Source organism: Peromyscus leucopus, chromosome 1 (assembly GCF_004664715.2).
Source record: "Peromyscus leucopus breed LL Stock chromosome 1, UCI_PerLeu_2.1, whole genome shotgun sequence".
NCBI lineage: Eukaryota > Metazoa > Chordata > Mammalia > Rodentia > Cricetidae > Peromyscus > Peromyscus leucopus.
Genome location: NC_051063.1, coordinates 8207199 through 8232650, shown reverse-complemented (window position 1 = coordinate 8232650; position 25452 = coordinate 8207199). Strand labels below are relative to the sequence as shown.

The 25452-nt window shown below is 41.1% G+C and overlaps 1 protein-coding gene across 14 annotated transcripts in view; it reads left to right on the top strand.

Moving 5' to 3' along the window:
- Positions 1 to 17468: 17468 nt before the first annotated feature.
- Tle4 (TLE family member 4, transcriptional corepressor) overlaps positions 17469 to 25452 on the top strand; it is a 141044-nt gene continuing 133060 nt past the window's right edge. For 6 of the 14 annotated variants that reach the window (XM_028874864.2, XM_028874857.2, XM_028874856.2 and 3 more), the window contains exons 1-4: positions 17558 to 18279; positions 18800 to 18897; positions 19983 to 20046; positions 21211 to 21255. In XM_028874864.2, the coding sequence (XP_028730697.1) occupies positions 18235 to 18279; positions 18800 to 18897; positions 19983 to 20046; positions 21211 to 21255 (252 nt within the window). In that variant the 5' untranslated portion in view covers positions 17558 to 18234. Of the gene's footprint in view, positions 18280 to 18463; positions 18558 to 18799; positions 18898 to 19982; positions 20047 to 21210; positions 21256 to 25452 lie in introns of those variants that run through there. The other 8 variants (XM_028874866.2, XM_028874865.2, XM_028874861.2 and 5 more) reach the window with 5 other exon arrangements.

The following is a 25452-nucleotide window of genomic DNA, read 5'->3' as shown; positions in this document are numbered from 1 at the left end:
ATCATTGTTATCCATCCCTCTGATGGTTGAGCTCTGCATTTGTCCTTGCTTATACTGAGGACTCTGAATGGACCCTGATCCATTCAGAGTTTTCAACTGCTGCTCTAACACAGTGACTGTCCTTCTAAGCAGTCTTTGGAAGCCCTAAACTCCTACCTTCTGGGTCTCATTCCTGCAAGAGAAAAATAGTCAGCAGTTCAGTAGACCCGCCTGCTGCCCCACCCCTACCTTGGGTGTGCATGTAAATTTATGTTAACAAGGCCATTCCTGGCCCAGACAGCCTACAGGAGACCCATGCAGACAGGAGTGTGGAAGTCCACTGTTTTTCTCCCCAACTTAATTCATTTCACTCAATTAATAATGGTACTAGTTAGTTATACCTGTATTCTGTGTTTGGAAGCTCTGACACACCCTGATTCATCTCATCTGAGACATGGGAAAGTAGGCAAATATGTACCTATGAAGTCAGCAGAGTGACTCATGTTCCCAAGAAGTGTTGGCCCCAAGAGGGAAAATGGTGGCCTGTCTGTAACTGGCTTCCCTCTTCCCTAAATCCCTGCATCACTAGCTCTGAGTCTGGTGATGCAAGAGGAACAGGCTATGGGCTTTTTTGTTTCTTGGTATCCAGTCTTCAAATTTCACCATATAGCTTCTCCTCTGTATCTTGTTGACTGCACCTAACTCTCAATGTGATGGTTTTGATAAGTGTTTTGCTTTGGAAGCACTATTTCAAAGAATACTGTAACCCATGACAAAATTGTCTTTTGTACTTAGAATTTGAATATTAGCTCTTCTTAAAAATAATTTATAATGATTGATGTAACAATCCTTAACTTCTGAAATTTTGGATGACTGACAAAATCAGGAGGAATTCAGCTTTAAAAACTTCATTTCGGGAGTGGGGAGATGGTTCCGGGGTGAAGTGCTTGCTGCACAAGCATGAGAGCACGAGTTCCAGCCTCCGAATCTATGCAAAAAGGGAGGCAGGGTAATGTGCACCTGCAATCCCAGCACAGGGAGGAGGGACAGGAGGGCACTGGGGGCCTCTTGGCCAACCAGTCTACCAGCTTTCATTCAGTGAGGGACATTGCCTCAAAAAACAAGGTAGAAAGTAATTAGCATAAGATACCTGTTGATATTTGGCCTTTACATACACATTCAGACACCTGCACACATGTACATACACCTTCACAACTCTCTCAACTCTGTCTCTCTCTGCACTTCTCTGTCTCTGTCTCTCCCTCTTTGTCTCTCTCTCACACACAAACACACACACACAATACAAGTCAAACAACAAAATATCAGAGTATGTTAAACTCTACAAACAAAACAAAAACCCATAAACTACTTAACAAAGTAGATTGCTTTTGAAGATTTATTTTTTATTTTATGTGTATAAGTGATTTGCCTGCTTGTATGTCTATATGTATACCACATTACCACATGCATACCTGGTGTTCATGGAGGTCAGAAGAGGGTATTGGATCCTTTGGTACTAGAGCTGTAGTTATGAGTCACCATGTAAGTGCTAGGAACTGAACCCGGGTCCTCTGTAAGAGCAAAAAGTTCTCTTAACTATGGAGCCATCTCTCCAGTCCAACACAGTAGTTTTTGTTTTTGTTTTTGTTTTTGTTTTAATCATACCACAAGGCCTATCATGAAGCAATGTGCAGAATGGACAGAAAGTAAGTTCTAGCTGAGAAACAAAAGATAAACGTATCTCTACTTATCCTCTCATTTTCTTTAGGAAGTTAGAAAGCAGACTTTCTATCATTGCCTTTCTTGGGAATCTCCTACAAACCTAAATCAGCTCTTGTTTTCAAGGTATCCACCATGGATGGTGATTTAGTAGTAGACCTCTTCACTATTTTCAAATTAATAATATCTTTCCCATGGAATGTAACCCTGGAGCCCTATACACTTTTGTATTTTTTTTTTTTTTTTTTTTTTTTGGTTTTTCGAGACAGGGTTTCTCTGTGTAGCTTTGCGCCTTTTCCTGGAGCTCACTTGGTAGCCCAGGCTGGCCTCGAACTCACTGAGATCCGCCTGGCTCTGCCTCCCGAGTGCTGGGATTAAAGGCGTGCGCCACCACCGCCCGGCCACTTTTGTATTCTTTAGGTAGCAATCTTTGACAAAGAATGAACATTTGATTCTGTTTTGCTATACCAGTATTAATATCTCATAGGCAGAACTGAAGTTACACAAGAAAATGGATGTTATATACAAAGATGACATTTTTTAGCAGTATTTTGGAGCAGGCCAAAAGAGAAAGCCAAGGAGCAGGTCTTGTAGTGTAGAAGTTTTGTGTGCTACTGAAGTTTTCTGCTCTTTGTGGTTTTCTTTAAGAAGAAACTCTGGGCCTGGAAATGCAGGCCTATGATCCCACTCCTCTGGAGGATAAGGCAGGAAGACTGAACCTAAGCTCAAATCTTACCTGGTCTGCAGAGTGAGTTTAAGGCCAATTTCGGAACTTAGTGAGACCCTGTTTCAAGATAAAAATTTAAAAACTGGGAAGGTGGTTGATCTGGTGATAATTACAGGAATAACAAATTGCTTTCTGATTGGATTTAAGGTACATTGCATAGGAGGAAACTCTTGCCTGGTGCTGTAATACTGGCCAAGAACCCATGGCTAGGGTAGCCATAAGCCTTCGGGGAGGATCTGCTATAACTATTTTGCTAAGTAGGCATAATATCAAACTATGGCATAGCCTTCTAAATACTTACATCTATCGATTAGTGTAGCACTCAGCCCTCATGAAAGAAGCTTTTTTGTTGTTCAGAGCATGGCCGTTAATACAACTGGTCCAAGTGTAAAGAATAAGTGGTTTCTGAGTGCTCGGTTCTAAATAGGACATCGGTACCACAATCTACCCCTAAGGCTCAGGGAACATCTTGGCAGATGGGAAAGGTAGATTGTAAGAGCCTGAGATTGGAGAGGACTGCAGTAAAACCATGACTTCTGGACATAGCATGGCTGGTCCACTCAGGAACTCACAGTCGTTTGTGGCTGCCTGCATAAGACCTTTACAAGATCAAGCTGTCAACATATCAGCGTGGACGGAGATCAGGAGGTACCACATCTACCTGAAGAGCTATTGGCAATAGGTGGTTTCTAATCGTGGAGAGAGTCATTTTTCTTCAGGAGTATGACCCATGTTGTTTGCCCATGGTCTTGTGGGTAGTTCTATACACATGCACATGAGGCAGCACCATTGGACTCAATGGGCTATTTTTCTAAAACAGCCTGGAGACAGAGTTCAGCTCAGTGCTAAACTGCTTTGTGTGTGTGTGTGTGTGTGTGTGTGTGTGTGTGTGTGTGTGTGTGTGTGTATGTAAGGGCCAATGCTAAATTCCCCACATCACAGAAGCAGAAAAACAACCAACCAAACAAGCAAAAGAACAAGAAAAAAAAAAAAAAAACAAGCCTCCTGAGATTACCGATGCAGTAACTAGCTGGGCTTGCCTTTCCAGGAAGTAGCCACTTAGAGTAGTAAGAGTGTCTCACAAGGCTCAACTTCCGCCTACAAGCCTCAGGACACTGACAACAAAATCTCAACATGGTTCTTAAATTGGCTAGTCGATGTATGATTGTGGAAGATTTCAGAAGAGAACAGAATAGGACTGTCTAGATTTGTAAAGTACAAAAATCTTTCAAGATGATATGGACTTTTCCTTCCCATCATGTCTTCAAGCCTCACTATCGTATGTATTTTCAGGTGCAAAGCTTTAATCATGCAGCTTACATTTAAAATAGATTATGTGGAAGTGGGTGTAGTAGTGCATGTATGTAGTATCGGTATGTACTTTGGGGGAAGCAGGAGGATGGCAAGTTGAAGGCCAGATTGGGCTACATAGCAAAATCTTAAAACAAGCAAAAATAAAATAAAGTGAAAAGAAACAAAAAAAGATGCTTGGGCAGGCCAGATACCTTTAATGATTTGTTTCGACATGTGTTTATCTGTACCACATTGGTGGCAAAATTGTGTGTGTGTGTGTGTAGGGGGTGTTTCAGTGACTCTCATAAGCCTGACTTCAACATAGAAGTTGTCAGGGGTGGAGGCGAGCAAACTGCTAAAGTCCACATCACAGACGTTACTTTTGGATATTGGTAGTAAGCTAACCCATCGTCAGTTTTGCAAATTGATGGTGAAGATCCTGAAATAAATAAACATTTTTAGTTAAATGGCTGTCACACGTGCTAGAAGAGGGTCCTCTCCTTTGTGGTCACTCTGAATGGCTTCCTCTGGTTGCAAATGCAATGTAGCATTTCCTCATCCATTTCCCCCTCTGTTTGCAATACTTCCTGCATTTCCAACCAGCAGGTTAATAGGATACAGAGCAGAAAAAGGGCCAGGGAATCTGTTGGTTACAGTCTACTTACTGAGGCTGTGGCTCTGATACTACATGCTGAAGTCAGGGAAAAGTCACCACCCAAACATAATCCAAGGGAAATGCAAGCTGATGTAGCACAAAGATGCTTTGTTTAAGAACGGCAGAAATTTCTAGCAACTATCTGGGGAAAAAATATGCAGGATGGGAGGGAATGTAATCAAATAACAAAACAAACCCAAACTAAAAGAGAATCTTTATAAACCAGCACAAGGCCACTTTGTTTTTAAGTGCACACAATGAATTTTAAAGATCTTTGTTCAGAAGGAAATAAAGTATTATGAAGGACTGACACATTTGATGGATGGATGGTTTCTAAAAAACCACATTATCAATTACTTTTTTCATGTTTGGCTCCAGTCCAGTAATTTTTATTTGAACAAGCCACATGCTAGCATGGTTTTGATTGCAGGAAGTGCCTGGCTGCTGTTAAAGGGTACTGTTTCACTGATGGGCTTATCTCTGCTGTCCCCGCCCTCCCCTTGCTGATGGGACTCTGATATGAAAGGCACAGCTTCAGTTGTTATAAACAGTCTAGGATTGTTTGCTGGACCGGCCCTTGTTTTGCTTGCAGCCTTCTGTGGTACAATCCAGAGGACAATTCAGCAGCGTTTCAGAAAACAAACACTTGAATTCAGCTTGTATCTGTCCTTAACTCAGATATGAAATTTCAATGCTGCTCCTGCTTGTGTTTCATAAGTCTACGTTGGTTAGCAAAAAAACACTTGTGGATATTATATTCTTTAAAAAATTCAGGATTATTCTCTCAAGTGAATGTTGCTGAGAAAAAAAAATGGGGGAGGGGGGCTTAATGGAGCTGTCAACCTAAAGTGTCTGAAAAGTTCTTTTCAAACAATACAGTCACTTGTTCTAGCTTTTCTTGTCTTTTAATCTTACCAAAACAAACATGTTAGAACACTGTTTATTAGCACAACATAAAAAATATAGCTAATTGAATGATAGTTTTACGTACTAAGTATTTTTGACACTCTTTGACTAAAGAAAGATTTGAGAATGAACATCAGTGGACAGGAAGTCGCCCATGAAATAACTGCTTGACACATTCAGGGTATGCCAGTATTATTTGGTCATGGCTTCATGATTGTACTGTTTGCACATAACCATGCCAGAAACTTATACTGTTTCTAAATTCCCAGGGTTATCATGGAAACTCGGTATTTACTTAAGTAAGCATCCTAGTTCTTCCTGTATTTTAAACACTAATTTTAGTGATTATTCCTCTGCTGAGAATTAAAACACAAAATGATGATTTAGAGAATGGGCCATTTGATTATTCATCAGTACATGAAAACAATTTGAATGAATTAGAATTTAATTTCGTTCAATCGAAGAAATATATATTTAGAACCATTTGTTGATTTACTCTTCATATGGCAATTCTAAAAGATCTCACTGCATGAATACCCAAAATGCATTAAGCTGGATGTGATGGTGCATGTCTGGAATCCTAGTATTTGGGAGACTACAGCCAGAGGTTAGTAAATTCAAGGTCTTCCAGGACTACCTAGCAATATTCAGGGCAGCCTAGGATATCTAGTAAGACCCTGTCTCCAAAAGCAAAACAAAATATATTATTAATCACAACTTAATCCTTTAAAGCAAAATAAACCAAATGATTTATGTATGTGTGTGTATAAGTGTGCTTGTGTGCCCATGTATATATAAGATTTGGGTGCATATATGTATGCATATGTATGGAGACCCGAGGTCAATGTTGAATGTCCTCCTTTATCCCTCTCCACCTTACTGTCTTTGATAGAGTCTTTCACTGAAGCTGGAGGCTGACTGCTAGATAACTGGCCAATGAGCACTGGGATCTACCTGTCTCCAGCTACCTAGCACTGGAATTAAAGGCAAGTTTACCATGCCCAGCTTCCTCAGATGGGTCCTCACGCTGTGCAGCAAGCACTTCAACCACTGAGCCAACACCCAGCTCCCAATATTTTTTAAAAAATCAAAATAATGTACAAAAACCAGGTGTGGAAGCATATGCCTTCAAATCCTAGCACTCTAGAGGCAGAGACAGGTAGATCTGAGTTCAAAGGCAGCTTGGTGTGCACAGTTTTAGACCAGTCAGGACTGCAGTTTGAGACACTGTCTCAAAAACAAAAATTATATACAAAATGTCTTATTCCTTTCTGGCACAGAAGAAAGTAGTTTGGAAAACAACAAAATAAACCTTGTAGAAAATAGTCTTGGATTTGTATCTGACTGGGCAGTTTGCTAATTGGGTAAAGTTGTGCAAGACAGAAAATCTGTTCCAATTTCATAGATTTACTTTTAAAAGGAAAATGAGAGGTAAGTTAAGACATTACATTCAATCCTTTATTTTGTTTATTTATTTACTTGTTTTAGTGCTAGAAATTGAACCTTGGATCTCACATGCTGCAGGTAAACATTCTGCCACTGAGTTATATTCCTAGTTCTCTTTTTACTTTTCTTTCTTTTTTAACTTTGAGGCAGGGTCTCATCAAGTTGCCCAGGTTGGGTTTCAATTTATTTGTAGCCTAGAAAAGCCTTGAACTTGCAAGTCCTCCTGTCTCAGCCTCTTACGTAAGTGAGATTATTGCTTGCCAAGTTCTTGACACACTCTCAGAGACTTGGACCTGACTGGGACAATGAAGAAATGAAGAAAAGACAGACATACAGACACACTTGCAGAAAGCTAGGGTCTGGTGGACTGGGCTTTCTTGTGGCAAAACTGCAGGACCCAAGAGCTCAGAGTATAGAGTTGAACAGGGATGGGGGAAGGAAGTGTATGCTCATGAATACAGCTGGCAAGGAGGCAGGGTTATTACATACAGATAAAGGATGAGGCAAGGTTTATGGTATACAGCTTGATCAAGGGGACAGATTTAGCTAATCTAGGTAGGATGAGTCTCTGTTGGGGGAGCAGTCTTTAGGCCATAGCCATTGGGGAGAATGCTATAGTGGACATTTTCAGCACACACTATCAACACCTACACATAGATCAGAGGAAGGCTTTGTCATTACCCTCTGAGGCTCGTGGCAGGAGAGTGGAGATTGGGGAGGTTTTGCCATTATGCCATTGGTCTGAAGTTCTGGGATCCCTGACATAGCCATGCCCATATCAACAATACACATTCACTAAAGACTTCATTTATTCAAGTCTTCCTACACTCCTTACCTGTACCACCAACCCTCACATTTAGTCATTGCCATACCGGTGCCTTGTAGACTCAATGAATGTTAGGGCTAACATAGCTAGGGAAAAATACAGGTCCTTTGCAAGGGATAGCAGAACACAGTGAGGCCAAAATCCTAAGACATCAGAACTGTTTGAAACAAAATCACATGTCCCTTTTTATTACTATTTAAAATTCCATTGAATTGACTAGTTAATACTTCATTTGGAAATCCTTCTTCCTTAAGCGATGGCTTGAGATGATTTTGGATTTAATAATTAGTAAAGTTCTAGTTGTGTATGCAGTAGCTTTACAGATAATAATGTTTTAATTAGTTACTTGACACAGCATTGATAAATTTTCCTAAGCATTGCATAAATAATTAGAAAAATGTATGTGACTAACATACACATGCAACAAAAATCTAGTTTTCTCCAACTTTCAAAACTGGTGTTAAATACAGTCCTTTATATAAAATTATTGTAAACATTTCACCCTCAAACTGATGAGAAACATAGTTAGCATTAATTTTGTTAGTAAGTAGTTAGTGTGTAGCTCTAGCTTAGCATGGATCTCTGTATGTTGACTAGTCTTTACAAACTGATTCACTTAGTGTTTTGAGGGAAAATTGTTGTAGAATAGATTGTTATATAGCAATCTAAATGTTACAAACAAAAGGTCTCTAAATTGAACTTGAAGTAAATAATTGACAATTCTTTTATCTTTCCACTGTCTTATTAAAGTATATCTATACATGACCATTGCCATCATAATAATTTTCCAAGTGATTAGTTGTCTAGAAAATTTAAAGAACCCAAGATTCTCCAAGGAGTTAAAAATAAACTGTTTCTTTTCTAGAAATTGTAAGTTTTCTTAAGCTGGTAAAGGAAAAAATTGTCTGCACAGTGTAGTCTACATAGTCTACATACATATTTAGGTCCTCCATGAACATCATTCTTACAGATTATATGATTATTTCCATCATGTCTTTCCTCTTCAAAGCCTTAATTTCAATTCTCATTGGATAAATTACCAAAGGTACCTTGCCTTGAGTTTCAAATTGAGACTGAGTGGGTTTTCTTCATCTTTTTTTGTAGATGTTGCAAAAAGTCAGATTCAGAAATCTATCCTAAGCTCTAAAATACTCTGCATGGGAACAACTGTATCAGGAAATGAATGCCAATCACACTGTCTATGAATTTCCTTGGGGGAAGGTGAATGGGCAAGTTGTTCCATTGCATAGTGGCATCAGCCATTGAGCAAGTAGAAGTAGAGATAATAATCATAGGATAGAGGTAGTAAGTATTACACTCTCCCTGCTTGTCTTTTTACTTGTGATTCCCTCCACCATCTGCATCTTCAGTAGAGAATGTTCATCACGTACAGCCTATGTCAGAGTTAATCAGAAGAGGGAAAAAAAATGTCCAAAATGGCATTCTGATGTGAAAATGGAAAGATGAGCTATAAGCACACAATGAAGACCAGGCTTTCATCAAAAAGAAGAAATTACAGTGGGCAATGATTCCAAGGAACGGAAATCTCCAAGGATCCCTGAAGATGCTAAGAAGGATATTGGGCTTCTGATCATACATGGATTGATGGTGAGGCATCAATCTTGTTCATAGCTATTAAAACAAGAACTCTAGCAGGCTGGAAGATGAGGACATCCAATTAGCTAGCATTTGAGCTATGCAAATAATGCCTTCCCATATACTTTTAAATGTAAATACCTAGGTCATTAATGCCTGATTCTTCTATGTGGCTATACAGATAAATTTAAACTGTGGAGTCTGTTTTGTTGCTCTGTAGTACTAGGGCTTAAACTTGGGGCCTCACATACACCAGACAATCATTCTACTATCCAGATAAACCCCTAGTCCAAATTGTGAAGTTCACATGTCCTTGTTTGTAAACATGCATATAAACCAAGCTAGTCACTCTCCTCTGAGTTATGGTTTCCATTTTGGTAAGTCAATCACAATTGCCATTTTCTCTACTTAACAGTTTTATAAGGAAACTCTTCAGAGAGCACAAAGCAATAAAATTATTGTACAGCATTACTAAAGGGCAGCTTTAGTAAACTGGAAAGAAGTGAATTCTAAAAGTTCAATCTTTATTTCCAGTTTGTTGCTTAGTACAGTTGCATACTAAGAGACTATTGATTTGACAGCTCAGTTTGCTAGGGTGTAAAATGGGTGTTTTAAGACCTATCTATCTCTTGGTATTTTTGTATACTGATATATAACAAAAGATGATGGAACTCTGTAAACACTTGTGATCTATACAATAGTTACTTTTCTTTAAGACATGTGTTTAACAGAAACCTGTAATATGTACTGGGAAAATGACTTAACTTTTAGGATCACATAGGCCCTTTCAGAGAACCCAAGTTCTGTTTCTAGCTCCTGTGTTGAATGACTCACAACTGCCTGCAACTATAGCTCCAGGGTATCTGGCACCTTCCTCTGGCCTAGGTAGGCCTTATGTAGTCAGAAGTTTTCCTGTGTCCCACCTGGTCCTGCAGCTGCTCAGACCCAAGTAAACACACAGAAGCTTATATTATTTACAAACTGTATAGTCTATGGCAGGCCTCTTGTTAGCTAGCTCTTATATCTGAAATTACCCATAACGATTAATCTATATATCACTTTACCTGTGTACCATTACATGTTGCTCCTTGGGCAGCTGGCTTGCATTTCTTCCTTCTGCCTTTATTTTCCTGTCTATCTGCTTGTATTTCCTGCCTGCCTCTAAGCTGCCTTGCCATAGGCCAATACAGCTTTATATATCAACCAATCAGAGTAACTCATATTTAGAGCATACAGAAAGACAGCCCACAGCATATGTAGGCACCTGTACTCTCTCTCTCTCTCTCTCTCTCTCTCTTCTCTCTCTCTCTCTCTCTCTCCTTCCTCCTCTCTCTCTCCTACACACATATATATGTATATGTATATATGTATACACATATACATATACACTTAATTAAAAATAAAAATAAATCGTTAAAAGGTAGACTAAAAGCATTTAAATTTTGTTCTATGTGAAACCAAGCAAGGAAGAAAGAAGGCAGCTCTATGAATGAAAATTTCCTAGAGTGTCAAAGCCTTTTCTCAATGTAGTAGTGATGAGAAATACTATGAATGGTGGCTCATTCATATTCTTTTACAGGGACTGCTGTTAAAGGAAGTCATGTGATTTATCAGAATTGTCCTAAGCAGTAGAATATTGAGAACAAGTATTGAACTGAATGATGGCAGTAGGAGTTTGCATACTACTGACATTATGATTACAGATCCTTACAGTTTTGATTACTTTGTGAAGCAGTCACTTTTCAATAAGTGTCTGAAGCCATATCCCCCCAATCCACATTCCAGTACTCCTTGGGCAATTTTAAAAGATGGGCAGAAAACATAATCAAGTTTAGCAAATGGTCTTGAATAAACGTCTCTCCATGTTAAGAATTCGACTTTAGGGTCACGGCTTTAATCCCATCACTTGGAAGGCAGAGCCAAGCAAAAAATCTCTGTGAGATCGTGGCCAGCCTGGTCTACAGAGTGAGATCCAGGACAGGCATCAGAAACCCTGTCTCAACAACACAAAACAAAACAAGCAAACAAAAAAAAAGAATTCAACTTCAAGGTGATGTTTTTAGAAGTGCCAATGCTTATATCTAGGTAGAAAAAGGTGTAGAGATCACATATATGTCCTTTATGGAAAGACTCCCTATAGATGTGATCAGAAAGGTTTAAAGTTGAGTAGATTATAGGAAATCAAGAAATGGGCTACTGACAGAGGCAAAGCTAGAAAGGACATCCATTAATTACTTTCTTGTATAGAATGATGTCATGTTTAACTGTTCTTTCCTACACCTATCCCATTCCCAAACTGCCAATTTCAGAAAGTAAATATGCAATTTTTCCCCTGTAAACTCTGCCCTGCAGGTTGTTGCGATAGTTAGCAAGAGCAGGAGCCTGTGTGAAGGCTCCATGATCAGCTGCGCAGGTGTGAACCCTGCTGTTCTCTGAAAGCCGGAGTACAGCTTCAGCACCATTCATCTCCCTTGAATCTCACTTATCAAGCCTTCAGACACTCTATGCAGAGTTACAGAGAAGCGGGCGGGCGGGTGCTTCCACTGGCTGTGGGAATACTCAGTTTCTGCTTTTGCCCTGAGGCAACAGCAACACCCACATTCCAGCAATAAAACATATGTTTAAAAAGGCTTAAACCAGGCAGGTGAGCTGAGTACTATTTAAATTGCCTACTTGAATTGAATATGAACTTGTGGAATTAGGGTTTATTCAAGGCATGCTATAAGGAGGCAGGGGACCGGAGCTCTGATGTCCAGTGCTTTCAAGTTGTATGACCGTGGGCAAGTACTTGTTTGGGGTCTCATCGCTTAACCTTTAAAGTAAAAATAACTCGATAAAATAGAACAGTTTCTTCAAGGTTCCTTCTAGATTCAAGGAAAATAATGATAATGTGAGTTTTTCTCCAGGAAGAGATAATTTTGGATGATGTATTTCTCATATCTGACTTGCTTGATCAGCATAGAGTGAAGTAAATCTACAGTTCTCTGCCTTGGTTGGTAAAAATTCTAGGGTCTCCTTCAGACTTCAGAACTATTGTTGATTTAAGATATGTCTACTGCCGATAGTTTTATCATCCCCACACACTCAGCCATTGGGTTCAAAGTATCCCAACAGTGCTGACCTTTTTCAAAAGGAGAAAGATATTTCTTGATCTGCATGTGAGTCTGGTTCACTGGTCCACTCCTTATTCAAAGTAAAAACCAAATGACCCTTCCCCATCACACCAAGACAACTTTGGTGGTACCTCTGCCCCTAGCAGAGAGAAGGGCCTTAGTTACTCACAAACTAAGAGTGATCTTAAGAGGTTCAATTAATACAACAGTTCAGTGAAGAATGAAGAATCCTCTTTTTTTCCCCCCAACGTCTCCTCAGTATCTGTGTACATTTCTCTATCCCATTTCCAGACCACCCCCTTCCCTGCAAAAAGAAAAACAAGGTTCACTTGCCTTTTATCCACCAAGAATGAGCATCCCAACCCAAAGGTAGCTCTTGGTCTCCATCACTCAACACAATGGCAACTGGCAAAGACAAAGCTCTAGCTCCCCAGAGAAGCTACAAGTCCTGCCCTCTCTGAGACACTGAAGGACTAAGTTCTTCTAAGTTCATCTCCATCTTGCCATCGATGAAAGGGTGGTGACCAGTCAACGAACACTACTGCTGATCTAGAAATGTTCTCCATCACCCTCACTGTTTCACTTGACATTCAAAGCAGACCTTGCATTTTTGAATTGCATGCAGCTTCTACTCAAATTAAAATTTGCCTGTCAGTCATTGGTGGATGAAACAATGGCACAGCCATAGGTGGGTGAGTGTGTGTGTGTGTGTGTGTGTGTGTGTGTGTGTGTGTGTGTGTGTGTAGCACGTTTCCAAAATCAACCACCTCACGGTGAATGTAACAGCCAACTTGTTCTTGACATTGAGGTCTCTGCTTAAGCATTGTTTCTTCCAGGAAGCCTTCCCATCTGATGTTGTCCCATCTCCCCAGGTATTGGGATTCCCTCCCACTTCATTTCTTTTCATAGCTTTTGCCCCTCCTCCACATCATGCTCCAACAGAGAAATGTAAACTCTAACAGAGAAGAAGCTTTTGTTGTTTACTGTCAGCGTGGGTTCAATTAGAAGAGAAATATAAAGTAATTTGAACGAGTGAAGTTCACTATAAAAAAAATTATTACCCATAATAAGGAATCAGAGAAAAGTGATTGGTAAAAGCGACAAGACTCTCTCTCATCAGTGTCTTTCAAACTTTTTCTACCTGGTAATCCTTTTTGCTAGAGAAATTCTGGGCAACCTTGGGTCAAAAGGTACATTAAGTAGGTATACACATCAAACATTTACTGGTGATAAATCAAAAAGAAATTTGTTTTTAAATAACTCATTGATGTATAAATATAATCATTAAAGATGAAAGGACATTTGCATACTAATGAGATGGAAGTGCTTATTTATTTTTATACAAAGAATTAAATCCCAACTGAATATTTGATGCTGCTGCAGGACACTTCAACATTTTCAGAGTTGACAGATACTATGAATATAATCATCAGTTCAGAGAGTACCACTTTGCATAAACACATAGAATAAAATGGCAGAAGTATGTTTAGGGCCACCTCGGAAATTGTTGGAGATTCTGTCCTAATCTCAAGCCAAAATTCATTGAATGATTTTTTTATGAAGCTCAAGTCAGCAATTCAAACAGCAATTTTAAAAATCAAACATTCTAACACAATCCTATCCAAAGACATACTAATTTGATACTTACATGCGGAAGAATAGTGGTAGGAAAATATTAAAAGTCTGTTTTCTATAATTAAATTATTTTTCCATAAGAGCGGAAAACTTGGTACGTACACTAAAAACACTGAGATTCATAACTTACAGTAGTCTAGACTCTGAGCCAAGGTGTTCCAGTCATCTTTCAGTGATGCTGAATAGCATGGTAGCATGTGTTTGTGTGTTCAGAACCGAGGAACACTGGGCCAGAAAAACCTCTGATTCATTATACATTTGATTTTGAATTAAATTTAGGTTATGTGTTCAGAATTTTTTAAACTGTAGCTAGTGTGTGTATGTGTTATCATATAGGGCCCTAGAACATACAAAACAGGTATAAAGTGAAGTCCTCACCCTCCCACAACCGCTGAAAAGGAATTGTTCCTGCAAGACCCTGGAAGACTCGAGGACTTAGAACTGGACCTTGCTGGAGAAACTGTTGTAGCTGTTGATTCCAGCTGGAAACCTGCTTTTTCTAACGTACCAGAAGTCCACACATCAGCATCTGCTGAAGATGCATCTTCTGCAGTGTTAGGAGGAACTGCTGAGAGAGGTACATGCTCAGACACTTGCTCCAAACCACCTAACCGTGGACTGGAGGAAGCTGCTGGCTGTTGCTGCCTCCTGCTCCTTGTTCTTTGGGGAATGACCCTGCACACACACACTGGACTAGGAGGCAAACTTCTTTGTCTTGGAATCTCTCCAGGGCCCCCTATTGATGAACCTGTTCTCTCAGCAGGAAAATATTTAAAGGGTCCAGATTCACTTTTACTGAGCAGACAAAGAAGGTAAAAGTTAGACTACGGGCAATAAATCAGTAATAGCCATGTTTGTTGTTAAGTTCTCTTATTTTGGCATTTATACTCAATAGGTATGTCGTGAAATAATAAATGATTTATAGCCTTTAACCTTAGTAAAAAGTGTTCTTGGCTTGGCATCTGTCACTTTTGAGATTGGACCCTGCTAGGCATGGCTTTTATACACCAATGGTGCCACCAAAGCCACCTCATATGAGATCTCTGTAGTCTCCCACTGTGTGGTAGAACAAAATAAGCCCCTAAATCATTCGGAGACTGGCTCAACAGTGAAAAGACAGAGACACACAGGTAGGGCAGCGTAGGAGATATGATCAACAGGAGCACCACTCACTGTACTGGGGTCAGAGTGGGAGATGTGTCATCTCACTTGGCATCTGTCAGAGGCACGCTACAAATTATGTAGATCCGACCTAAGGCCAAAATGTAACACATATACACAGACTGCAGTCGAAAAGTGTACTTAAAAAGAAGAAACACCCCGTTTTCTCCAGCCACTTTTCTGTTGACATAAACTGTTGAGAGAGGTTAAGAGAAAGGTCTCTACTACAAGCTGATATTTCCTATGAACAAAGTTTCTTTCCTCCCTGACCCTTTCAATAGCCCTTCAGGCTCTGGTATTAAACTTCTTGTTCCCTGTCCTGGGAACTGACTGCATGGAATTGCAGCAAGTTGGATCCAAATGATATGGCAGCTTTCTATACTGAGAACACAGGGCTTGGATTTGCCAAGGCCATCAACAAGCATTTACTGAGCACCAGCTACATGCCAGGCATCATCCAGGGCATTTGGAGCATAGCCCTGACTAACCAAGTCCCAGGTCCCATGGAACTTACTGCCATTTTGACTGAAATAGAGAAAGAACATGGAACTTCCCACAGAGACAACGAGGTAATAAGCCACTAAAAAGTTCTAGTGAAAGCAAGTAAGCAACCTCAGAAAGACGTTGGCTTTTCATGTTCTGAGACTCGGTGTCCTAATGCAGACACAGCATCACTCAAGCCTTCTGAGAACATTTCACAACACTGCTATACAACAGAGTCGGCGAATACTTCAGAAAATAATTTAGGACCGGCAAGATAGCTCAACAGGTAAATGCACTTGCCAAGCAAGAGGGAGCTTGATCCTCGGGGCGGGGCTTGTGAACTAACACACACAAACACTCTCTCTCTCCTCCCTCCCTTCCCCCAAATAAATGAGTAAAAATTCTCAAATTCTTTTGGAAGCAAGGTTAAAAACAGGCAAAAAAGAAACATATTTTGCTTAACTGATATTTAAAAATGTAATCCCAATATGCAATCATTATCGAGCTATTTTCTTTTTTTATCCCCTCACGTCAAAATCCCGTCTTTATGTGAATGTATAGCTATTTTATTCTAGATTGGCCACATTTTAATAGTTGGGTGTAGGACAGAGGTAAGTCCTTCATCGTCTTATTTTGGAAATGAAGAAAATTATCTACAGAATGGAAGTATTCTCTGAGCTTCAGTTCTGGATTTTTAGTAACCATTGCCCCAGGGTTCTCAGTGACCAGTGCACAGGAGTCCCAACGAACGTCTTGAGTTGGACATTAAGCTACTGATTTCCTTTCCCGAGGAAAGCGTTATCATTACTAAAAATGGTTTTCCTACTTTTGTTGAACCAACATCACATTATTAGCCGGTACCTCGAGTTACAGTGGGACTCGGAAATAAATGTCCCAAACGCAATGACCATGGTTATAATCCTGCTTGACTTTTTCCGAATTACCCTGATTGCCCACAGGTCAGAGGTTTCTTAACGCAGCTTGCAAGCTCTCGCACACCCTCTGAGCCTCAAAACTGCCACGAGCTGCCTTCCCCGGGCCCTGACCCTCTTCCCCAGGCCATCTTGGGCCCTCTTTCAAACCCGGGACGAACTTGACTTATGCCACCCAAGACAGGGAACGTCAGAGTTGGCCGGCTGGCCGGGAGGCCCCGAGACCGGCCCAGTGCACGCCTCCCGGCTGTGTCTCTAAACCGGGCCGACCGCGTCCGCGCTCACGCGGAAAATTATGCCGACTCCAGCAGCGCGTAAAATGGATGTGAACCGCACGGAGTGGGATCAGCGCGATCCTCCCTCTCTTGTCTCAACAGGGGTTTCGGCACGTTGCACAAGGCCGAGCTTGTCTCTTTACCGAGACATCGGGCCCTAATTAGTGCGCACCCCGGCGCGGCCGCCTAGCCCGGGCTCTGCGTCGGGCGAGAGACGAGCCTCGGAGGGCGTCTTCGGACCGGCCTGCAGGCTCACCGCCCGCCATCGCCGCCGAAACCTGCTTCTAAAGATGCAGCCAGGGCAGCAGCGACAGCAGCAGCCGCGGCTCGCCACCCCACGTTACTTTGATTGACAGCTGAACAAATGTTTCCGCGGTTCGAACGCTCGCGCTAGGGAACGGCGGCCAGGGCGAGGCTCCGCCCCGGGCGGGCCGCTCCGCCACGCCCCCGCCAGCACCAATCCTTTGCACTCATTGGTCGGAACTACTCGTCACGCCCTGCCCCCACGTGGGTCCGGCCTGTCCGACCCCGCCCTCCTGGCTTGCCATTTGTCAGCGGTGAAATGATGGGCAGTAACACAGAACGGCGATTAATGTTCAGCCATCTCCGATTGGTTGGTGCGGCGCCCTCGCGCCGCGGGAGGGCGGAGCGCCTGGAGAGCGCCGCCGAGCGCGCGCGGGGCTAGCTGGAGACTGTAGTCAATCTGGCCGCATCCACGGCCACTGTAGCCTCACGAGGACTACATCTCCCGGGATGCTCCACGGGCCCTCCGCGGATGGTCGTGAATATGTATCAGAATGTTAATGATTAGCTGCTGCTAAATTTGGTCAAAGAAGTCACCTACACAGAGCGCGTTGTTAGAGCCGTTCCGAGCGGGCGTTCGGCTGTTGGCTGCCTTCTTCCCCCCTCTTACACACTCGTGTATTATTTTGAGGTGGTGTTCGCGGAGTTTGAAAGAGAATTTTAAAAAGCCGCAAGCGTTTCGCTCTTTTATTTTTATAATCCCCTTCAATTTGGGGCTAAAAAAACAGGAAGGAAGAAAAGGAAATGAAATGTGGTAAAAGAAGCTAAAAGGTGCCTTTTAAAAGATCGTTGCTGTGAAGTGAAAAATCTCCAGAGAACCCCCAAGCGCCGCGAGACCTCTTCCGAACCAAAGGAGTTTGCGCTCGCTCTCAGGGAAGAAGCGACCATTCATTCCGAGGAATAGCAGCCAATTAAAAGACAAATAAAAAAAAGTTTGGAGTGGGGCGCGAGCGAGCGGGCGGGCGGCGCTCGGCGGGCGCGGGGCTCGGCGGGCGCAGGACGGACGGTGCCCGCCGCCCTCAGTGACGCCCGCGGGGAATGCGGAGCCGGCCGCCCGCGCCCAGCCGCCGCGCCTGCCTGCCGCCCGCGTCACGCGAGACCCGCAGGCCCGGGACGCCGCCGCGGGGCCCTCGAAGCGGATGAGCCGTGCGCCCCTGCCCGGCGCAGCCAACTAAAGCGGCGTGGATGATTCGCGACCTGAGCAAGATGTACCCGCAGACGCGCCACCCGGTGAGTGGCGCCGCGCCCGCCGCCCTGTCCGCGGCCGGCCGCTCCGAGGGTGCGGGAGGCGACCGACTTGTAGCCATTTTCTTATTGTTGTCTCTGAAGCCCCGGGAAGCCGCGCGCCGCCGCTCTCCGCCCGCGCCGCTCTCCCGAGGGGGCGAGCCGGGCGGCGCGAGTCTGCGGGGCGGAGGGCGCGGGCGGCCGCAGGCCGGACTCGCTCAGCTAGCTGACGGCGGCCCGACGCCATGGCGCGGCTGCCCCCGACGGGCCACTTTCGATTCCGGGTAGGGAGGGATGGGTGCGCGGGGCCGGGGGTTCGGGGCTTCGGGGGTGCGCGGGGAGGGGGGCAGGCTGAGGAGCAGGTCTAGGGAGCTGAGGGAGGCCGCCTGGAGGTACCCGGACCCCGGCGGGGGAGCGAGAGGCGGGAGCGGCGCGATGACCGACCCCCCCCCCCAACACCACCACCGCGGGCTGCCCCCCCCACCTGCGATGTGGGCTAATTAAATATTTTATTGTTGTTCTTTAGGCACCGCATCAGCCTGCTCAACCCTTCAAATTTACAATTTCCGAATCCTGTGATCGGATTAAGGAAGAGTTTCAGTTTTTACAGGCTCAATACCACAGGTAACGATATTGACTTTAGCTGATCCTCTTGTTTGCTTAGCTCTTGTCTACCCCCCCACACACAAACACCACCCCCTTCGACTCCAACCCCCCCCCTCCCACGAAGGTATTACCATTTCTTTTTTTTTTTTTTCCTGTGGGCAGAAAAGGCAAGTCAGGGCCTCTTTTCCCTTCAGGCAGGTGTAAAGAAATTAAGCGTTTTCTTCTCCTGTAAACAGAAAAGGAAGCAGAACAATCGAAACAGAGGAGACTTGGAAAACGCTGAGGCCAAACTTTCGATATTGATTTATTGGGTCAGGAGAATGGAAGGTTGGGAAGATTCTGGGGCCTTTTGACTTCTGGGTCCTTTATTACTCTGCTTGAGCCCTTCCTTCTGCCATTCCATGGCATAGCTTGAGAGCCAGGGGAAGTAAGCAGTGAGCCATTTCATTACTTTTATTAAAAAAGAAAAAAAAAAAACAATGCTTTTGTCCTCGAGGCTCTTAGACTTGGAGTGCTTTTGGAACATACTTGTTTCATTGGATCCTTAATGATGCAGAATTCTTAATGCATAAATTCAAGAACCCAAACAAGCTGCTGGACCAGATCAACACCCTCCCACCCCCATGGTATTCAACTTACCTGTATTTTTTGGAGGGAAAACAACATCATTTATAAGATTGTTTTGATTCTGATTTTCATTAATCTTGTAAAGGTAAAATCTCCCCTGCAGCATTTTCGTGGACTTAGTTTTGCTTTTATATATAAAATTACTATCGATGTTTATTTTCATGTTTTAGTAAGTGAATGTAGTGAAGAATATTCAGTTCTGGATGAAGTTGCAGAATTAAATTGGCAAGAGGGTTTATTTCTTTCAAACATAAAGCCCTCTTTCCCAACCCCCACAGTTTATCCTTATTGAAAAGGCAAGACCAGGCTGGTTCTTGTCGCTCATTTCTCTCTTCCCTTTCATTAGTAAAGTGCTGTTTAATATCATTGGATTGACAATAGGAGGTGATGATTTGGAGGAAGGGATGTGGATTTTGGAGTTGAAGGATGTAAGTTAAGTTCTACACTGTACTTAGATGGTTTTATGTCTTGAATAGTCTGAAGCTGGAATGTGAGAAACTCGCCAGTGAGAAGACAGAGATGCAGCGGCATTATGTCATGGTAAGAAAACTGTGTCACAGATTCAAAGTGCTCATTAGCCTGGGATACTGAAAGCAAGAATACGATTTAAATTGCTGGAGGCTGCAGGATACATCACAGTGGCCCTGCCAGTGTTGTTGAGGTTGTGGGTATGTGTCCATTAGCAACCTGTAATTCTAGGTTGTTATAACTTGGCTTTGACAACCAGCTTTGATTTAAATTTTCAAAAGTTCAGATGCGTGGGGTATAATTTTCTTTGCTTTGTTTTTACAGATTGAAAAAAATGGGGGAAAATCCTCATTTTTTTTTGTTTAGTCACAAGCAAAATGTTTTTGTTAGTGGTTTTCTTTGTTGTTTTATTGCTCTTGCTCCAATTGTAACCAGACAATTTTTCTATATACTCTTAAAATTAGATGTGTTTTGTGCCTTTTAATTAATGATTTGGACAGGAAAAGACACCAGACCCCTTTTCAGAAAATTTCCCATTCATCATGCTACTCTTTATATTTTTGTGTGTATGCTTTCAATTTCAATAGTGTTATTTTGGTTCTTAGGAGTGTTGATTTGAGCTGCCAGATTTTCTGTATGGTAGTTATACTCCCATTCGGACAAATCAAATCTATGTTTACAGAAGTATTATGAAGCATTTTTATGATTCAGAAGTATATTTTGTGTTGAAAGAACTTGCAGAGTGACTCATTAATTAGTTTTCTATCGAGTTCTGCTTTGCATCTGTAAGTAGTACATTAGAACCGAAAACTGAACTCTAAGGTAACATCACCTTTTTTAACAGTTCTTTCAGAACATCAATCAGCATTTGTGAGATATTTCCACTGTGCTTAGGAATTAAGAGTCATATAAAACCAAATTTTCATGAGACTTTTTCAATTCATTTGCATATGATGTTGAAAAGACAATTGGAAATGTTAAGAATGCTGAGTTTTAACATTAATTGTCTTAGTTTTCTGAGTTTTTCTCTTGGGCTCTGTCTTAGGGTGGCTTCTAGTTTTTTAGAAATAGTTAATTGAGCATCCTTTTTATTTATTGACCGAGATATTGTGGATATTTTGGTTAAGGTAAGGCCTTTGTATTGGTTGCTTTGTTTTCGGTATACTTGGTCATTTTGAGCAAACTGGAGAAATTATTTGAAAGGTACCGATTTAATTGCTTTTCCTTCTTTGACAGTATTATGAAATGTCGTATGGGTTGAACATAGAAATGCACAAACAGGTACGTTATTTCTTTATAATCATTTTAAGTGACAGTAATACATGTCATGTACTTAGAAATTTGTCTGTTTTGTGATTTTTCTTTTGTACATTCGTCATTTCAATTTTATTTTATTTTAAAAGACTGGGGATGAGTGAGAAGGTTAGTTTTCCTCATGTGGTTCCTCATGTTCCATATTATCCTAACTTTTAATAATTTAAAATGTTATTCTTAAATCAGAATACATACATATTAAACTTTTCAACACTTCCAAAAGCTGTATGCAAAATTTAAAATGGGTATTTTCTTTTTTAAAAGTGTTTCCTTATATATTTCAGGCATCAAAAACCTATCTTACAAAAGAACTTTCCTTGGAAAATATTAATAAATAAAATTGTAAATTGTGTGAAGCCTTCATTGGATCACTATGAAAGAATAGAGAATGAGCGAGCTGGGAGGATCAAAATGAAATCTGCAGAGCTGTAAAAGAAATTGATGTAAAATCCTTGTACTAGTCCCCAGAGGCTCCTTAGTTGGGTCTTACCAGGAACTCTAGCTTCAACTTCCAAAATTTGTACAGAGTAAATGAACCTGATAGGAGGATGTGACTAATGTTTAACCCTGGGTCTTGAAATATAGTAATTAGTTTAGGGTTGCAGGGGAAAAAGCATTGATAGGTATATATATATGATGACTACAGCTACTATAGGGTTTGATTTTGATTTGATTTTTTTCTTTTTTTTTTTTTTCAAGAGACGAAATGAAATGATTTGGCTTGAGTTCCCTAAATGGAAGAAAATAATATATGTATATAGATATATGTAAAAGAATACTGCTTGGCAATGATAATGAATATCCAGGAAGCATTTCTTTGAAGTCATCCCCTCATGAAGGACTTCAGGGCTCTCCTCAACCATTTCAGAATAGATACATGTATATTTGCTTGCTGAGAAAGAGGCAATAGACAACTTTCTGCTTTTCATGTGTTATTTATTTGTGGTCAGGGTGTTGTATGTACCTTGTAAGATTAAAAAGTATGAGATGACCACCTGTCATCATCTTTTTGACAGTTATTCACCACATGGCAGGAATGTCCCCACATTAATAGTTCCTTAAAAGACGACTCTTAGACAGTAAAGGCAATCAGATAGTATTTGGAAAAATAAAGTTGCAAAAGTTACAACATTATTTACATTGAAGACTTTACTTCAAGTTTTGTCTTATTCTTTATGTTATTTGGTTATGCTAATGTTAGCATATTATATATGCTAATAATATATACATGTAGTTTGAATGGCACATATTTAAATTTTCATTTTAGGATCTTGACCATTTCTGTTTCTGTTAGTAAGCAAAATGTATCCAGCTTTAGGGGTGGATTCCCTTTAGCTCTACCTCACAGGAATACACTTACTGCTTACATATTTTGGATCTTGCACATACTATTTTTTTGTTTTGTTTTGTTTTTATGCACTCTCCCAACATTAGTTTCTCTTTACAGAGTGAACTAGATAATGCCCCTTTATTTCTCCCTTTTCTATACTTTGCCTTACATTGACCACTTAGTTTCTGGATCTCCTTGTGCTATCTATACCCGTGTCAGCATAGTTGTATATGTTTCTTATTTTGGTGCTGGGGATATATGTGAGATCCCTTAATTTTACACATTTTATATGACTATAAATTTTGTCATCTTCTTGTCCAGCTGGCCTCAAATGCCATCCATTTAAAATTGAGAAGAGTACACTTTGCCTTTTTTCCCTTCTTGCTTTTGAATTCAATCATATCAAGCATCCCGAGGGCAGTTTATCACATTATGAAATACAGACAGCCCTGCAAACCACCTACTTATTATATTTTCTTTCTTTTTTTCCCTTAAGCACAGAGGCATATCTGTCTTTATTTGTTTTCCTAGGCAGACAGCCTTAGTTTCTCTTAGCCTCTCTTCCAGATGTACCCACTGGATATCCTTGTAATGGAAAGCAGCAATAATGCAAGGAAGTTGCCTCGAGGCATAATTGGGCCTATTTCTCAAGATCGGTTTAGGCTTATTCACTTATTAGATTTGTGTCTCAAGGGTTCAAGAGTAGGAGTCCCAGGAGGCCTCAGAAGTACCTTAGTAATTGGTGGCCCCGATATTTGAAACCTTTGTGCATATTTTTTTGTTGTTGTTAATATTCCTGTGTTCCTGTTCATCTTGGCTGCAGCTAGCCACTGAGAGTATTTTTAAGGAAATTTTCACTGGGACAGAAAGTGAAGGTTTTGAAGAATCCATGGATCTGTGACTTAGCAGATGGATAAAAGGATGCTAGTAGGAAACAGTGGTTAACAGGGAGGGTCCCCATTCCCGCCGCTCCTGTTTGGTGATGCTCATCATCAGTTGCCCTGGGTTGATTCTGATGGAGAACCATAAAATGAAACCTATGGGGAATTTGTCATTCTGAAATGAAAGCTAATGTAATTAGTACCAATTAAAGTACATTTAGTAAATTGGATTTAATCTTAATTAAGCCTGCGTAATGTTGCCAATTTTTAACAATTATGTTTGAGAACATAATTAATTTAAATTTTGGTAACTGAGTAAATAGCATTAGTCTGGTAAAATTAGTGGATTTTTTTTTTTAAGGGAACTCAGTGACATGACATGGAATTGGAGCATAAAATATGAATGTAATTTTTGGTAATCTTTAGTAGAATTGATAGAGCTGAACAGATGAAGCTGGGGAAAAAAAAAACCCAGAGAGGTTTAAGTGGAGTGTTCTAGGCCACAGTGGGAATTAATACTTTTCCCATTGTCTTCAGTTTTAGTATGAAAATGGGGTTGATAATTAGGACCTGGTTAGAAATGGCATGGAATTCATTGTGATGGCTTCAAAATGGAGTTTTTTAAAAATGAAAGAAAGTTGATTCTTCAAGAATTTCCCTGTCTTCAGGGTTTTGTTTTTTTACTTTAGACAGGATGGTTGGACCAGGGTTCTTGTTACTTTCTTCTGATCCTTCTTTATATAGTATGGCTTTCGTTGGGTCAGTGACCCTGGGCAGATAGGGTGGTGTGTACATCTGATACCACCATTGGATGCTGCTTGTTCAAATCCTTTGCCTGCAGTACTATAATTGAAGAATTCCTCTCTAATGGAATCAGACTCTGGCTGTTGCCACTCTGAAATGTGGATATTGAATGTAGATTAGGAGCCATCGATGTGTGAATTCAACCTGTAGAAATGAAATAGGTGAATGTACTGTGATGTGAAAAGTGGGGTGGGGGGGCGAGAATCACAATTTCGCAGGGTTTTGTAATTTGAAGATCTCTTCTAAAATTTATTTGCTTAGTACTTGAATTTTAAAAATCATCAGAAAACCTTTGGAATCTGGCACCTAAAATCTAAAAGTGAAACTTGTACAATTATATGAAAAGTGTTCGTTGTGTGTGCATATTCTTATATGTAATTTCTTTCCCCTTAAAGCAACAAAATTCTTATTTCTTTGCAAGCCATGCAAATTTCATTATAAGACTTGGACCACAACCATTTGAGTGCTGCTAAAATATTAATTGAATAGAAATGAAAGGCCTTGCCAACTGATAGGATATCATAATCATAGCCTCTTTGGTCAATGGTAAATGATGATAAATGACATTAGGAACCTTTTAGCAAACTGTAATAACTACAAGGAGGGAGGCAGTATGGATTTGCATTATATCTGATACCCTCTAGTACCAAGTGGATTGCCAATACTGCTTGTTTAGCATTTTCTAAGGGCAATAGGATATTGATTTCTGACTTACAAGGAACAGCTCTATTTTCACCATTGAAAAGTATTGCAGGTTGTTAAGAAGAAATTGACTTGAAGAGGCCGACTGCTGCCCATCATGGAGCAAATAAAGCAAAACTGCCGAAGCATGGTGGAGCAGCGAGACGGGCCCTCAGCAATTTGTTGCTATTAATTTACCATGCTCGACAGCAAATCAATCGGCATCTACTTCATCTGCTGGAGAAAATGCTGTCCAGGGCAGATAAAAGGCTCGGCATGGTACAGAGAATAGACTGGCTTGGCCAAAAGGAGGCTGCAGTTAATGTGTAAATAAGTGAAATCAAGGCCACTGTTGCAGAGGAAGCAGTTGTTAATTAGGTTGGTTCTTTTTAGTGAACTATTTTAGAAAGCAGCCTAGGATTTGGAGAATAAGGGGAGATTTAGTGAGGTTGAAGTAATATATGACTG